The 15,854-nt window shown below is 38.0% G+C and overlaps 1 protein-coding gene across 17 annotated transcripts in view; it reads right to left on the bottom strand.

The window, feature by feature from the left end:
- The window catches only part of ptprk (protein tyrosine phosphatase receptor type K), a 112,766-nt gene that overhangs the window by 46,907 nt on the left and 50,005 nt on the right, over positions 1 to 15,854 (bottom strand). For all 17 annotated transcript variants that reach the window (XM_015057183.1, XM_015057192.1, XM_015057199.1 and 14 more), the window contains 6 exons: positions 14,896 to 15,056; positions 13,710 to 13,761; positions 13,571 to 13,629; positions 8,039 to 8,120; positions 6,530 to 6,645; positions 3,977 to 4,151 (listed from right to left, as the gene is read on the bottom strand). In XM_015057183.1, the coding sequence (XP_014912669.1) occupies positions 3,977 to 4,151; positions 6,530 to 6,645; positions 8,039 to 8,120; positions 13,571 to 13,629; positions 13,710 to 13,761; positions 14,896 to 15,056 (645 nt within the window). The remainder of the gene's footprint in view (positions 1 to 3,976; positions 4,152 to 6,529; positions 6,646 to 8,038; positions 8,121 to 13,570; positions 13,630 to 13,709; positions 13,762 to 14,895; positions 15,057 to 15,854) is intronic.

Below are 15,854 nucleotides of genomic sequence, written 5' to 3'. Positions count from 1 at the left end.
TATATGTACAAATGTACAAGTAGACACCACATTATAAGCGTTATAAAGTGATATTAACACCAAAAAACATAAAGTAAGAGGGCATGCAAAAAAAAAAAAAACAAACAAAAAACATTTGTGACTCGGACCCATGAGGCACGTTGTGCTTTGCTGACCATCATCAGCAACCTTGTCAATAAGGTTTAGCTTTCCCAAACCGCTGCCAACATCACCAGGAAACTTGCTGCAGGATATCTGACCCGGGAAAAAGTGAACATAGGATTGTGTAAGTGTTGCAACAACAGCAAACCGTGTTAGAAGGCTTTCTATAATGCCTGCAGCTCCAACTGTCACTGCTTCTTGAAAAAGAAAGAAAGAAAGAAAGAAAGAAAGAAAGAAACTATGGTTTTTGTGCATCTGTGTGTGTGATTTGAGTAGAAGACTTTTGGAAGAAATAATCTAATGATTTGGAAGAAATGGACATTCTTAACTCATTCTTAGCTCATGGACATGTGTCAAGGTTTGTCGTATAAAAATCAGCACAGCAAACGTGTTCGTCCTCGTTCGCTTGTGTGACAGTAATACTGCAAGAGATTTTTAGGCCATCAGTTGTGCGTAATGCAAGCTGGCATGGCGATGTGTGTATGCGTGTGTTCGTGTGTGTGTGTGTGGGTAAACTGCAAACCAACATGATGATGCACTCTGTCACAGTGGGAACCAGAGGGCACGGCTTTATTAGACCTAGCCTCTGACCAAACTTAAAGTGACACACATATACATACACACACTACAACGCGCAGTCGGACTCCCTTGTACTTTTCATGCTGTTTATCCGTAATAAAACTTGGAATGGCAGGACTGCGGCTTGCCATCATTCATCCATCTGTGTTGGAACTGTAGGCTTGGGGCTACTGGACAACAATACAGTTTTTGTTCGTGCTGAAATATATCTGTAGTTTAAAACTTGCCTCAAGATATTTTACCCATTTTGTAATCTTTTAATTGCTTCATATCAAAATTCTGGATAGTGGGTTGCCAAACAAGATTTAATTAAATATTGTAACATTGAATGGCGATGGTAAAAATTAAGGATGTACGGGATTGCAATGCTACTGTGGAAAACTATTGATATTACAATGTGTTCACCACCTTGTGAACATAAGTGTCTTGGTTACTAAGATCTATTTCACATATGGGAATAAATATAGAAAGTCCATCATACTGCTGTAATACATTTCTGGCAGGTGGGATTGAAGGCATAACACCTCAAATATTGTATTGCATCCAGGCTGTTCTTTGCTAATGTGATATTACTGCATACATTAATGCTGCCATAATGATTTAATATATATTTAATTAGCCATTCTTCATAGACATGTTGCATGCAGACGCTGGGTCATCTCTGTGTCAAAAGCATGATATTAACTAATTTAATTCAATTATCAGGCTTGAAACCTTGTTGAGAGTTCTAATGTCAAATCTTTAAAACATACACAATTTTTGCTTCTCCATTTTCCTCTTCTTCATATTCTTATCTTGTACATGACTCTTCAAGTAATACCCCACTTTGCAGCGCTCTCTCACTGGCCTCAATTTCATAATAAATACATTTTAACGACTAAAATGTTCAAAGAAAAAAATTCTACCATTTCAGCTCGAACATGTCCATATTCATGGCCGTCATCGTCCGGCAGGAGCCTTAAATCTCCAACACGCGTGTGTTTTAAGAAAATAAACATATTCCCTGTTTCTTTGATTTTTATCTGGCTCTCATCCCCCATCTCATCCCCAGCCTGATATTTTTTATTTCTAATAAATAAACATGAGACTGCTCTCCTTCCACATGCATACTCGGAGTTTCCGTTCTTTTACTGTCTTGTCTTCCTAACAACAATATTAACAATAACCCTCAAAGCTGTAAAATCCTCTTTGGTGGCTGTAAGCAGAAAGCAGCGCTATCCCGAATGAACCTCGACTGATGTTTGTAGATTGCTTCTCCTTTCCAGTTTAGACACACGGCTCCTGCCGTGCAGATTCCTCACCCCTCTCATCTTCGCCTTTTCTTGTTTTCAGAAATGACGTTCCAGATAAATAAACAGTAGCCACTTATTTATTCTTAGTAAATCCACAAATGCGTTGCCAAGCCTGGCAGATTTTGTTGATCAAAAGAAAAGAACAAATCGATTTATTTCCAGAGGGAATTGGAATCCACAGTCACGGCAGAAATGGGGTCAAGCGACACAGACAGCTGAGGCCTCGCCACCGGACACTGCGAGCGTGCCATTATGTGAGGTAGATTATTTAATATTCATATTCACGATGCTCGCCTCAGCTTTGATTTGTTATTTCTTCCTCCTCTGTCATCTTTATGCAGAATAATAAATACGATTCTGCTGTGCTGTTTACATATCCGGACATGTTCTTCATTCCGATGTGGATATCCTTCGGATAATGAGCCGACTATTTACATTTAACTTTTTCCACCATCCTCACACTTCTCTTTACTCCCCCAGCCTCCCGTTCCCGCCCGCCCCAAACCTTTAACTGTCACTCCCAGATCATTCTCCCCAAATCTCCTTCGCCTTTACCCCCCTCTCACTCCACCCTCCTCCTCCGTCTCTCCCTGGGAGATGAATTGAATATGTAAGCCATTGAAAATGAATGAATAAAGCATCCCATCTCAAACACACATTGGTGACACCTTATTAACCACATGTCAGAAGCACATGACAGCTAGGGCCCACACACAGTTTCCTATCCACACACACCCGCCCACGGCCCACACATGTGCACGCAGACAACAATGGAGTTAACTTGCACGGCGATGGAGTGAGCGCACACACACACACACACACACACACACACACACATTCAGCCACAAGACTGGCAAACATGGATCTACATAAGCTCACATGAGCTCTGCTCATTAGTAAATGTTGTGGTAATGACTGACATTTAATCAGTCAGACTCAGAGGAGCTGTACTTGATTGGTAAGGGAATTAGACATTTGAAGTTATAAGAAAAATTATTTAAGGCTTAAACAATGTAAATTAATCAAGCAAAAACGATAAAGGGAAGACACAGACCAGTTTATAAGATATTCAGGTGTTAAGCTGAATAATGTATATATCTATATTCTATATTGTGCAATGAACATGATTAAGATCATCTTATTAGTAACAATGTCAAGAAAAATATGACAACGTGCATAGCTTATGACTGGTTTTCAGGCTGTCAGTTTTGTAATGAGTAGTTATGGGATGTTCTGAGAATTTCATGGAATAATGACCCGAGGTAAAAAAAAACAAACAAAAAAAACACCAAAATAAAACCCAACAAAAAAGAGCAAAAAACAAACAAAACAAATTGTAAATATTCCTTCTTCTGCTAAAATAATGTATATAATATGAATTTATTGTTATTTGATTTAGTTAGGCAAAAATCTACAAGTGGTTTATAAGCAGTCATGTTTATTGTGTAAAATATTCAATATTTTTCTGCTGTTTATCTTACATCAGGAGTCCAAAAAGGGTTAGTTTTGTTTTAGAAAGTGATCCATTTCAAACCTTTCATTTCATTTCTTGTAATCTTGATGATAATCAATTACAGATAATGAAATGACTCACACGCTTTAAAGCTAATGGTGTGGATTATGTTTTATGTAGTTTATTTTTGTCCAAGTTCAATCCTGTTTTTGAACTGAAAGCATGTGTGGTGGTTTGGTTGGGCTTAATGAGGGTCATATTATGTCAATAATTGATTTGTAGTTATGTTGGAGCCTTCTGAATTTTAATTAAGCTCAGTCATGTGCCTGGAGACTCCCATACTCTAAAAGAAGCATTAGTCAACATGCAGCAAGGATTCGAAAGCCTTTAGTTGCAGAAACAATTGTCCTGAGCGGTGCCTCATCAGGTAGAGATAAAAAAAAAAAAAAAACAATTTACCTTACAGATGAGGAAATTCTGCACGTATCAAAAACATTTCTGAATATCTCACCTCTCACAATAAGAGCCGCAAAGTTAGACACTCCGGAGCCACGCTCTGACTGGGTGACACAGCGATACAAATCCTGATCCTGATTAGTGACTTCTTTGAGGTGGAAGGAGGCAGCGAACCGCCTGTGGTTGATGTTTTTGGTCTGAGCCACAGGAATATCTTCTCCCGTTTTTCTCTGGAGAAGAGACAAAACAAGCAGATAAATCACATTCTGCAGAGGACGGGTAGTTTAAGTGACTTGATCAAGGTCACATGTCAGTACTGGACCGCACAAACCAGCACACACACACTCTCAACCCCTTCTGCCTCACTGAAAGCAGGTTTGAAGGTCATGACTACAATGGAGCAATAATGAAATCAGCAGCCATTAAACTCTTAATCATGTCAGCTGCTAGATGTATGGCTTACAGTTGCAGTGAGTGTGTGTGTGTGTGTGTGTGTGTGTGTGTGTGTGTGTGTCTAAGCGCACAACTCTGACTTTAGCACTTTATATTTAGACGTATCTCTGTAGAATGTCGCTTTTAGCTAACTGTGGCGTGTGTTTCTATTGTTTTATCTCTTACATCTTCAACTGTTGAGGATTTAGTCGGGACTGGCAAATTTTCATTTTTATTACAAATTTATGGATCTTGAATGAAGTTTTTTGTCCATGAGAAGCTTAAGGCTTTCTTCTGTGTGAGTGTAGCAGGTTATCCTGAGCTATTCATGTATTATGCTGCTATAAACATAGGTTGCTGAGAGACACTTTTTTCATCAATCTGCTCTTTTCTACTCTCCAGTTATGCAGTAGAAGCATTTATTGCTGTTATTAACTGCATGTAACGTCCGTTTCTGCTAACCGTAGAAGTTACGTTAAAAGGGTCCTTCCTTTCCACTGTTTCCAGATGTTGCCTCTGCAGAGTTATCAACTCACTGCAATCAACTGTCACCACATGTTCGTTAATGAATGGAAGAATTGCTAAAAACTCACTGACCTGATGCAATCGGTAAGGTTTTCTTAGGGCAAACTTTTTTCCAAATTGGGATAATGAACTGTCCTTGACTGAATTTACAGCTGCAACTGATTTATAGAATGTATACAGTTAAATTTGTTATGCATATAAAATTGGAGTGAACTGACAACTGCACTGGATGTGTTTGTTTTATAAATAAACTGAATTTAATTAAAACTGCAACTGTCAAGCCACCCAACAGGACAAAAAAGGATCTCTTTAATCTCTCACAATAAAGAAAATAGCAGTTCCGTGTTTTAATGCCTAATATCAGCATATCTCTACCTGTACAAATAAAATGTTATTTTTAAAAAGCATTTTTAAAGGGGTAAAAAGGCAGTCAGGCACAATATCATACCGATGGAAGATGAGAACAAAGATGATAAGTAAATCATGTTTTATTTGCACCCTTAGGGAAGATCTGCATGAAGTCTAAAAATAAACTCATCCTCTAATGAAGTACCATAATTTCATGCTGAAAAAATTGCTGCAGCTCTCCAACAGTAAACTTTGAAATTTGTTTACTATCCTCACCGATGGGAAAACAAACCTGTGTCCTCATCCAGCATTGTTGTGGCAGTTTTGGTTGTTTCTACCTTTTTAATTATTGCTCCAAAGATGTGTACCGTAGGTTCTGTGTGGGAACAGCGGCGTGTGTCGTAGCAGTTTTCTTCATGAAAATCAACACACTGCCTCGCTTTAACGCAATGCTGCAGTCAGTGTCCTTCTCATTTTAAAGGGTGGCTGAGAGAAACTGCAGTCGTTGACTTACCTCAACTTAAAAAGGTAGATTTGGGAATGTATTTCAATAAATTTATTTAATAGGAATTGCAAACAATAATTTGGTTTTAGGTGAAGAGTCCGGCAACACTTGAAGCACCGAGAAACAACTTTATTAGGAGATTCGGTGAAGTTGTGCCAGACACAGCAATGTAAATTAAATATAAAAAAGAAAATGTATAAGCTTTTACACATGAGATGCTATTAAGTGTGGAGTGTATTGTACTTTTTGATTAGTCTGCAACTAATCCTTTAAATGAGAAAATAACCTGGGACAAAAGAAAATATATGCTATATAATTTTTTTTTCAGTACACCATTTCCAAACATATTATTGTTAATTTTTCATAACTTAAAACTGAATTAAACTGAACTGAATTCTTGAATTAAATTATTCTTCAGGTAAAAGTGTTTTATTAATTTGATAAACCATATAGTCAAGCTACCCAGGTGAGATAAAAACAAAATACAAATAAAAAAACGATTTTGATAATATTCAGCATCTTAGATCCACTGCACATATTAGTAGTCTGTGTTATGGACCAAATAAATGTTCCCAAAACATTGTTCATTTAAAAAATAAGTTAGTATCAGCGTTGTTAATAAATTGACCTCAGATGCTCAAAAGCAGTGTAAAAGCCTATCTTTGTATCTAGGTTAGGTGTATGTGGTTATTTTTGCATTTCTATTGATTATATTTGCAGCTTTCCTTTCTAGCCCCCTGGGGAACAATAGAGTTCATCTTGATGTGTTTTCATGTTAGTGTCTGCATTTCACCTTACCTGTAACCAGAGCTTATTGCTCGACGTGTCTCTTCCTGTAGCGATGCACTGAAATGTGGCATTTTGCCCGGCATTCACCTCCACGTCCCCAAGACGCAGGAAATGAGGGGACTTATCTGAAATTGGGTCAAAGAAATAGTTAATCTTTTATTCGTGTGTGGGTTTTTTTGTTTGTTTGTTTTTGTTTCATTCTATTTGACTGTTGAACGTGTAAATGAGATATCAAACAGCCCAGGTTATTACACCGTATACATTTTGTAACATAATGTTCCATTATATTTTTTGCAATTAGATTTTATTGGAGTTGGAGAAAACCAAAGCACTGAATTGCCCTGAGGTAAAATAAACATCACATCCAGTATACATAATTTCAGCAGTAACCAATTCTTAACTACAATCCAATGAAATGAAATTAGCTATTTAGACCAAGAAAATGTATTTCGGCGATGACGTTTTTATTCTGGTGGCGTGATTGCAATCATAGATTGTATCTCCTATGGTAACTGAAAACCCGCACACACCCACGTGTTCATGCAAATGTGCACACACACACACGCACACATGCACATACACACAAACCTGTGTCCAGAAATGCAGCTGTGAGAATGAATGCTTCTACTGTGGAGACTAAGTCCTAATTCCTTTTAGAATACTTGCTCCTTCCACTTAGGAGTCCTGCTGCCTTTAAGGATCTGAGGATCCTCTTTTTATATTTCCAGGGTTTGTTGTCTGGGTTTACTGATGTGCTTATAACGACAACCTCTAACAAAGAGAGAGAGAGAGAGACCTAAGGGATAAACTCCAGGAGGGAAAGGTACAAGACACTTCATTTTTGCGACTTTTAATCAATGAAATACATTAAGACACGGAATTGTCTTGAAAGATTTCTGCTCCAATCAGACAGATGAGCAAACTACGTTGTAATCGCTTTCTTTCTAACATGAGGACCTTCAAGGAACATGCCTGTGGCCTTAGATTAGCAGACCTCTCTGTTAACAGTGCGAGACTGTCGTCACAACTCTTTTTCGCCTCTAGCAGTGAGGAAACACTCGAGTGAGGAAAGAAAGAAGGGGACCTAGGACGTAGCCAGAATTTAAAATGGATCGTCGCTCCAATCTCTTTCCTGTCAGCGCAGAGACAAGACAGTGACTGTTTGCTCTGTGTGTGTCTTTGCACCGTGTGTGCTTCTGGGTTAAACGGGGGGGAGAAAACGCTGAGTGGTCAGAATCTTCTCTCTCCATGATTGCCCTAATACTGTCTCATTTCCCGCTTCACCCTCTCCTGTTCCCTCTATCTTTCTGTTTTCTTTTCCCACAACCGCTCTCTCCATTTTTATGCCTCTTCTGCTTGTCTTTCTCTTTTTGCAGCATCCTCTTCTGTGTCACCTTCCTACTTATCTACCCGTTCAGCTGCAACAGAAACCATCCTAGGTACAGTCTAATTAGTGGCCAGAGCTATCAGCTTCTATTCAGTGAACTAGGACTAATTGCTGGCATGATAATGACTCACCGCATGGATAGCTGAGCACCTGAATGTCATCTATGGCGATGAAGCCGGCTTTGCTGTCCGACACCTCTGCTTCAAATATAACCTGGGGAAAGAAGGAGTCAAATTTAGCTTTCATTATCTTCATAATTGTCACTGTAATTCCACATCAACTATACGTGTAGGATACACAAAGGAAATAGTTAGCCTATTGTAATCCCACACAGTAGCTTATATAGTGTTAAAACTTGCAAACAGATGACTCTTTGTCATTCTTTTAACTGAATTTGTGTTGCATTGTTCAAATCACTACTGTGTGTGTTCCCAGTATGTAATGCTGCATCAGGATGAGTTCAAACTTTCAGCTTCAAAACATCTTAATCACAAAAATGAATTAAAAATTAGCATGCAAATGTCCAATCATTTAAATCAGATGGGTACAAGCAGGAAAACTGAAACAAGCAAGTCTTTGACTTTGGCAACATTTTATTTTTACCTATCCAGCCCTGTCAAATACTGAAGTTGAATTCCATTCTTTTCCAGACTCTATAGGAACTGTCTGACATAGAAGAAAAGAACCAAAGCTCAGCTTCCACATTTGTAACCTTCATACCAAGAGCTGCAACAAGTGCTTGGATTCCCCGCCAGTTTATTATCTGACTATCTAAAAAGCTCATTCTCCTCATCATTCTTACAATTACTCTCCCAGATTCCGCTGTCACTGTTAAATGGACGTCCGTCTCCCTTCGTTCTTTATTGTTTCATCAACATCAATTTCTATTTCCTCACTGTGACTTTTTTTCCCCTTTGTCTCGCTTGCCATCTGTGTTCCAACACTGTTTGCTCAGTGTGGAGCTCTGTAATGAACAGAGAAGAAAAGCAATGGGAAAGAAAACGAGGCAGCCATCAAAAAGAGCGGCAGAGAGAGAAAGAGAGCAAAGGGGTGAGCAGTTGTTGTCATTCATCACCTCTAAAGGGAAATCTGCCGTGAACTATTTACCCATAGCTTATCTTCTCTGCTTGTCACAGTCTCCCCCTTTCAGTCTCCCTCCCCTTCCAATCTATCTTTTCTCTCTCACCTATCATCTTTCACTCATAGCTCACTGCAGTGCCTAGCAGAAAGACATCAGCGGACTTTTAATACCAACGTCTCAAACTGCTTGACAACCAGCTAACACGTCTTCTCTGCCTTGATTCTCCAGATCATTTATTGCTCTCCTGAGATATATATATATATATATATATATATATATATATATATATATATATATGAAAAATAAATAAATATCCACTTTTTTTCTTTTTTTTTAAATGGGGCGTCATGAAATGTTCTCACTTCTATGGAACTTGACAGGTGCTATCTTTAGCGTAAATAACAGTTTTGGGCTAAAGACATGTCCAAAGCCGTTCATCAAGGACAATTTGAGGGAAATGTCATTAAAAAAAAGTTAAGCGCAAACACTCTGTCATCTAAAAGACTTCAAACATTTTTGAGCTATGATATATTACTTTAAGAACTTTGTTAAATTTATTATCCAATCAAATTACCGAGACTTTGTTGTTAGAGTCTGGGACACTTAGGTCCCACAAGAGTTTATCGCCACATGGAGACGTTGCTAAGTACATTCTTACTCTCTGTCTGATTGAGAAAACACATTACCGTAATTTCCGGACTACAGAAAGTTAAAAAAAAAAACTGGAAACGTACATATATAAGCTGCACCGGGCTATAAACCACTGGTATCTCCGCCGCTCTCGGTTTTCTTAATAAGCCTTCTAAGGACGCAGCCCTGCGTCTCCAACGCCGAACCATGGATTCGTTCACGCCGAGCTTTACGTGCAGCGGCTATTGATCTGTCCTGCCAGATCGATAGCCTTCAACTTAAAAGCTGCATCATATGAATTTCTTTGTGTTTTTCCCATGATGAGGGGGTATGAGTTTGAAAACATTTCTCCATTGTGCCTGCTGCTAGCATGTGCTTGTTCTAAATGAAAATTAGCGTTTTCTTCTTTGATTTCCAATTCTGACTTCCATTGATTCACTTCCTGCTAAAGAGCCCCCTGGCGGTTGAAGAGAAATCTACAGAAAAGCTGCATGGCTCAAAGTGTAGGGAAAAAAAAGTAGCGGCTTTTATTTTTGCATTTATTTTATCTTACCATATTCTCTTGGGTGACTTAAACAGCTCCAACTTGAGATCTGAATCTTTGATAGTTTTAATTATCAAATCACATCTTTTGGCAGTAAAATCTTTAGTAAATCATGTTTCACATCACTCCATCTATTTTAGTCTCTGATAATATCGTCTATGACAGCTTTTGGAACTGAAATAAGTTTTATGAAGCCTGCGGGTCACTGCAGTTTGGCAGTAAGTTATTCCACCTCGCCATTTGATATAATGATGCATTTCATCATCAGCCACAAGATCCCTTAAGTTATGGATTGGACACTAGTAACTTCTGATCATCCAGGTGTCAAATATTTGCAGACTAGCTGATCTCATCATTGTGCTTCAAGATTATTGATAGCACATGTTTACAAGTTCTCACACAGGCAAAGCTGCTCTAAAATGCTGAAGGCAAAGGACTGACATATCATCACTCCAGAGTGGAGCTTGGCGAAGGCATACATCCTCTTATCATTCGGTTGCATATATCACTTTGATGTATGCATCTACGGGCACTAAATCAAAAATGTTTTAAAGCTGCAGGGAGGAGATATTTTTCATCTCATTTTATAGTCTGAATTCTTAGAAATGTAAATTTGGTTCCAGACACAGGCTGCCTGTACACACAAACTAATATTAACCAAAGCTAAACAACAACAAAATGTTCCAGCAGCAACACACAGAAGATAGATTTCTAATGGCGAGGCAAAGAAAAGAAAACCTTACCAGTGCCTCAAGTCAATAATGGCTACAGAAAAACAAAAACTATTTAAAACAGAATGTTGGTGCAACTGAAACTGAAATCAGTGTGTCATTCCTCTGCACTGACATTCCTAAAAACAAAGTATTCCTTGACATTAGAAACCCCTTCTAAGACATTTGCAAATATGACTTTAGCACACATAAATCCCTCATGCGTTGCATAAATATACAAAAACATCTGGTGTAAAAGATTAGACATATTTCACATTTTGTAAGAATTTCTGATGCGTTATGAATCTACACAAAATAATTCAGATGTCACATGCGCTATGACTGCTATGTGGACTACTAGTCAGTCCAAAATATTTTATTTTCTTGAATAAATTTCAGCAAAAAGTTTAAAAGACTCGATGTATGCAACTGTATGTCTATTCTATCATTTATATCCAAATGGAAGCCAAAAATCTGTAACCTATTATGTTGACTGAAATGGATTTTAATCTTATCCATTAAAAAATGCGTGCAGGTGCTGAGGTGGGGCAGGGGTTGATCACAGCCCACATATGGAGGCCTCACTCCTCGACACAGCAGTCACAGGTTCGAATCCCGGCCTGGTGACCTTTGCCGCATGTCTTCCCCCTTCTCTCATTACCCACTTTCCTGTCAATTCACTATCAAATAAAGGCCACTAGCCAATAAAACCTTTAAAAAAATGTGCTAGAGAAGATATAACTGAGTTTGAAGAACAAAGAGATCTGGACTTTGAGGTGTATTATTAAGTCACTTCTTCCATTAACACACTTTTCAGTTGTTTTTTTTTTTCTTTCTCTCTACTAAAGTGCCCATGTGACTGAGTTTAACTTTGTTTCTTTCCTGAACAGACTAAGTGCTTATTTTAACTGTGTTTTTACTGATTCTGTGCAATGAGTTTCTTCAGTTAGATACATTTTTAACTGGTGACATGATGGACTAAAATTCATTACATTAGAATTTGTATTAAAGTGGACTGCATTTAATTGGAATGGATGCTGAATAAGTGACTGGATTATATTAGGATGAACTGGATTAACGTGAACTGCATTTAGAATGGATTTTATATGATTTGATCCAAATTGTACCTCCTTGTTTTGTAAAGTATATTGAGATTGCATTTTCTGTGCATTGGTGGAGTATAATTATCACAATTAAAGCGATTAACAAAGCAATTTAGATTTACCCTCAGATCTTAGAGTTGATTCATTTTCTTTCTTAATGTGATGATAGATTTTTTTTCTATTTAATAACTGTGTTAACTTGTAAAATGTTTGAGAAAATTAAAATTAATATCCAGCTCACCTGATTTCCAGCTGCAACTGTACAAAAAGGTACAAGGGGAAAAAAATCGAATGTGTTTTTGGTGTTTTGGAAACTTTTCTCAAACGTTGCCAGCATGTAGCTAAATTTAATTCTAGCTCAGTTCTATGCTGACAAAGCTGCAACAAAAAGAAATCCCAAGCACATCTGCAACTCATGATTTTGCACATAAATAAAGTAAAAGGATGATGTAGCGATGCTTTCAGCAAGACAATAAAAACACAATCATGGGGCTTCAATGGACAAAATAAAGGGTTCAAAGAAATGTCTATTTCAAGGTCAATTGTGTTGTCACATTTCTACATATAAAAAATATAAACATACTAATGTAAGAACTCATTATATTATTCATTCCAAACCACAAAGTACTGAAATTAAAATAGTTTCATGAGCTTGAGAGAAAAAGTTCTCATGGTTGAAATAGATGAAATAATGGCAACATTGATAATTACCACTCCAGGAAAAAGCGATGTGTAGGTGTTTGTGGTTTGTGTGTTCATCTATTTCTGTCTCCGAGGGTACAGTATGTCTACACGAGAAAAGATTTCCCCCGGAGAAATCAGTCAAGCAAAAGTGCTAAGACAGACGCATGTTCAAACACGACAAAATAGCTTCATAACCTCAGAGCCAATAACCTGCTTCAAAGTCTGAAAACGTTACATGCGCCTCAGCAAATGAAGATGATTATGTTCAATTAAAACATGTTGACACATGGGTTTCGAGCTGGTGAGCTCCCGCCACAGTCAGAGGGATGAGGGCACCAGATGGGCCATTTGGGGGACGCTTTGCACTTGGCCTTATAGTAGTGGTATACTGTCCCCAGGCTGTGTGTGATGGCTTGATCTATATTTATGCCTACAAGAACATTCAGCACCAGGATACCCTGAAAACATGAGCACATGTGTCAACAACACAATTTTAAGAAAGAACAAAACAAAACACGCGCGCGCACACGCACACACAAAATCAGTATAATGGAACCTAACGCAATGGTCCTGCAATGCTCTCTTCTTTTGAAACCCATTAATTTCACATCAGGTAAGACAGGTGCTCATTAGAGATGCATAAATAATACATACGAAAAAAATATTAAAGGCAATGTTGGTTATGTCAAAGGCAAATGTGACGACATGCTCGCAAGCACACAAACACATGTATGCATAAACACACCCTAGCCTAATCGTCACCTCCTGAGACTCAGTCAACACAAATAAATCAGCAGCCTGCCTCACAGCGTGAGTATGCGTCTGCATTTGTGTGTGATGTGTGTTTTCACATTAACGCTACTGGATATGAATCATTTTACATAGCCCTTGGCTGTAACTCACAAATTTACCTGGTATTCATTAGGCCAAAAGGTGGACACGGCGAGTTCAGCTTTCAGCCAGCCTTTACCTGCGGAACATAATTAGAGCCAACATGAGGAAATGAAAAATGCACAAAAGTGCAAATCAACAGAATAAGTGCAACTTTACCAGTGTAGGACGTCACGTTCCATATTGGGTTTGCCAAAGGACCTTTGTTTACCTAGAAGTAGTATAATAGAATGTTTTACAGGAGTCACCCAAACAGCACATGATTTGTAGATTTACAAATTCAATGACAAGGACATGTGATGGTTTATTTTAGCTAAGGGGCTGGTTACCAGTGTTAGCGCTCAGTGCCAGTATGAAGGACTAAGTTTAAAATATTGTTTAAATATTCTAAAACCATGAAGCCATTATATTGTCATTCATGGTCATCATACTAAAAAGCTCCAAATGGATCAGTTCCAGTTTGTATCACGACATAAGGCTGCAAAATATTAAAAACATTTTTTGAAGTTACAGTAATTTAATATAACTACTGCGATGTTGATAGCAGTTGTGGTATATCTATTATCTTCTTTACAGTCTTTTGCATCTGCGCCTCCATCAACTGCTCACCTTCCACATTTTGGTTAATGTCATTCATGTCCAGTGTGAGCATCTGCTGCAGTTAGACTCTGTCCAACTGACTAAATGTTATGTTAACATGAAAAATGCAAGTTCAAAACACTTAGAATATATTGTGATGTTTACATTGTGCCACCTGAACAAAAAATATGATCAATTTAAAACTTTGGAAATCTGACAGAATTAAATAAAAAAGAAAAAGTAAAATAAATACTAAAACACACGATTTAAGAAAACAAAATTTAATTTCACTTGGAACCAGAAAGTGAGATGGGTTTTTTGGTTTATCAGATTCATGTTTTAATAGGATACTCTTTTTTTTTTCCTTTCCTTTTTCCAAGTCAGCAAATGTAAGTTTGATGCACAAAATGTGGGAATATTTCACAAAAAAACAGATGATATTTTCCTCTAAGTTTTCTTTGTTGTTGTTTTAACTGGAGGGACTCTGGTTTCCATCTACAGTTGGGACAAACAAAAGCTTTCATTTGCTTAAATTAATGCATTCCAGCTCATCAAATGTAACCTAAGGGAAGAAAAAAAAATTCCTCACAGATGGTGGTTAAGGTTTACATTTGTACTTAATTTATACTTTTTTTCTCCAAGGGATAGACAAAAACTAAATAAAGTAAAGCAATCATTCTCAGACCATTAAGCCGCTACGACCGGAGGCTCCTTCACAAAGGTGGGGAAAAAACTAGACCAGTTTCTCTGGTTTAGTACTCAGTACCTTCACCAGGATGTTGAGGGTTCCTGGGCTGGAGCCATCAGGGCTTGTCAGCAGATAGTTGAAGTCGATACAGTGAGTGTCGTTCTCTTTCATAACTGGCAGCTGGAACCTGGCCTTCTCCCCAACATCATACTGAGAAACATCCACAAACATGTAGGAGCCTGAGTGCAGGAAAGGACAAAGCACAAGTACAGTTAAGTAGAGTCTGAAGATCAACATCCCAAATAATCAGACAAAGTAAGAAACTTGTGAATGCAACCCAAGAATGAGTTCCTTTTTGTGACCGCTGTTTCTGTTCTGTTTGTGCACACAATACTTATTCAAATCCAGGGCCTAGAGAGACTGCTTAATGAGGAGGCAGTTTGTGTGAAGACAGTCAGTAGAGTGACTGTACTTGCCAAGAGTGGGCTGCATGCCCACAGCTTGTCTTGCATGTACCTACATGTATAAACCCACTGCTCTGTGTAGGTTCTTTTCAGCATTATGCATAAAAATTACCCAGAGAGCATTTCTCAGAAAAACAGCAGTAAATTTAACCCATGACTAACAGACGTCTTTCATTTGGGACAAACAGGATTTAAGTCAAAGTCAGCTTATAGTTGTGTTTTCTATCTGCTTCCTGGTTCGTTTTCTGATACAGATACCCTCGAGTCTTTGCCTCCACAATCTAAACATTTTTGGACTTTTTCTTGAATGCGCTGGGTTTGTGGTGCTGAGACAAAAGTTTGATTAGTTTTAAACAAATCTGTGACTGAGTTTGTTGTGTTAGAGAAGCATCTTAAAGGAACCTCATCGATCAATAAAGATGTTCAATTTGAAATTTATATTGATCAGGTTTCATTGAAACTGTTCCATAAGATGTTGAAATGTTAAATGTTGTAATCATAATTAGAGGTGTGCCGATCGATCGGTCACCGATCATAATCGGGCCGATTTTCGTGAAAAAGTGCATGATCGGT

Source organism: Poecilia latipinna, unplaced genomic scaffold (assembly GCF_001443285.1).
Source record: "Poecilia latipinna isolate Pla-1442-1.1 unplaced genomic scaffold, P_latipinna-1.0 Scaffold61, whole genome shotgun sequence".
Classification (NCBI taxonomy): Eukaryota; Metazoa; Chordata; class Actinopteri; order Cyprinodontiformes; family Poeciliidae; genus Poecilia; species Poecilia latipinna.
Note: the sequence above shows the minus strand (reverse complement) of the source record. Positions and strands in the feature narration are given on the sequence as shown.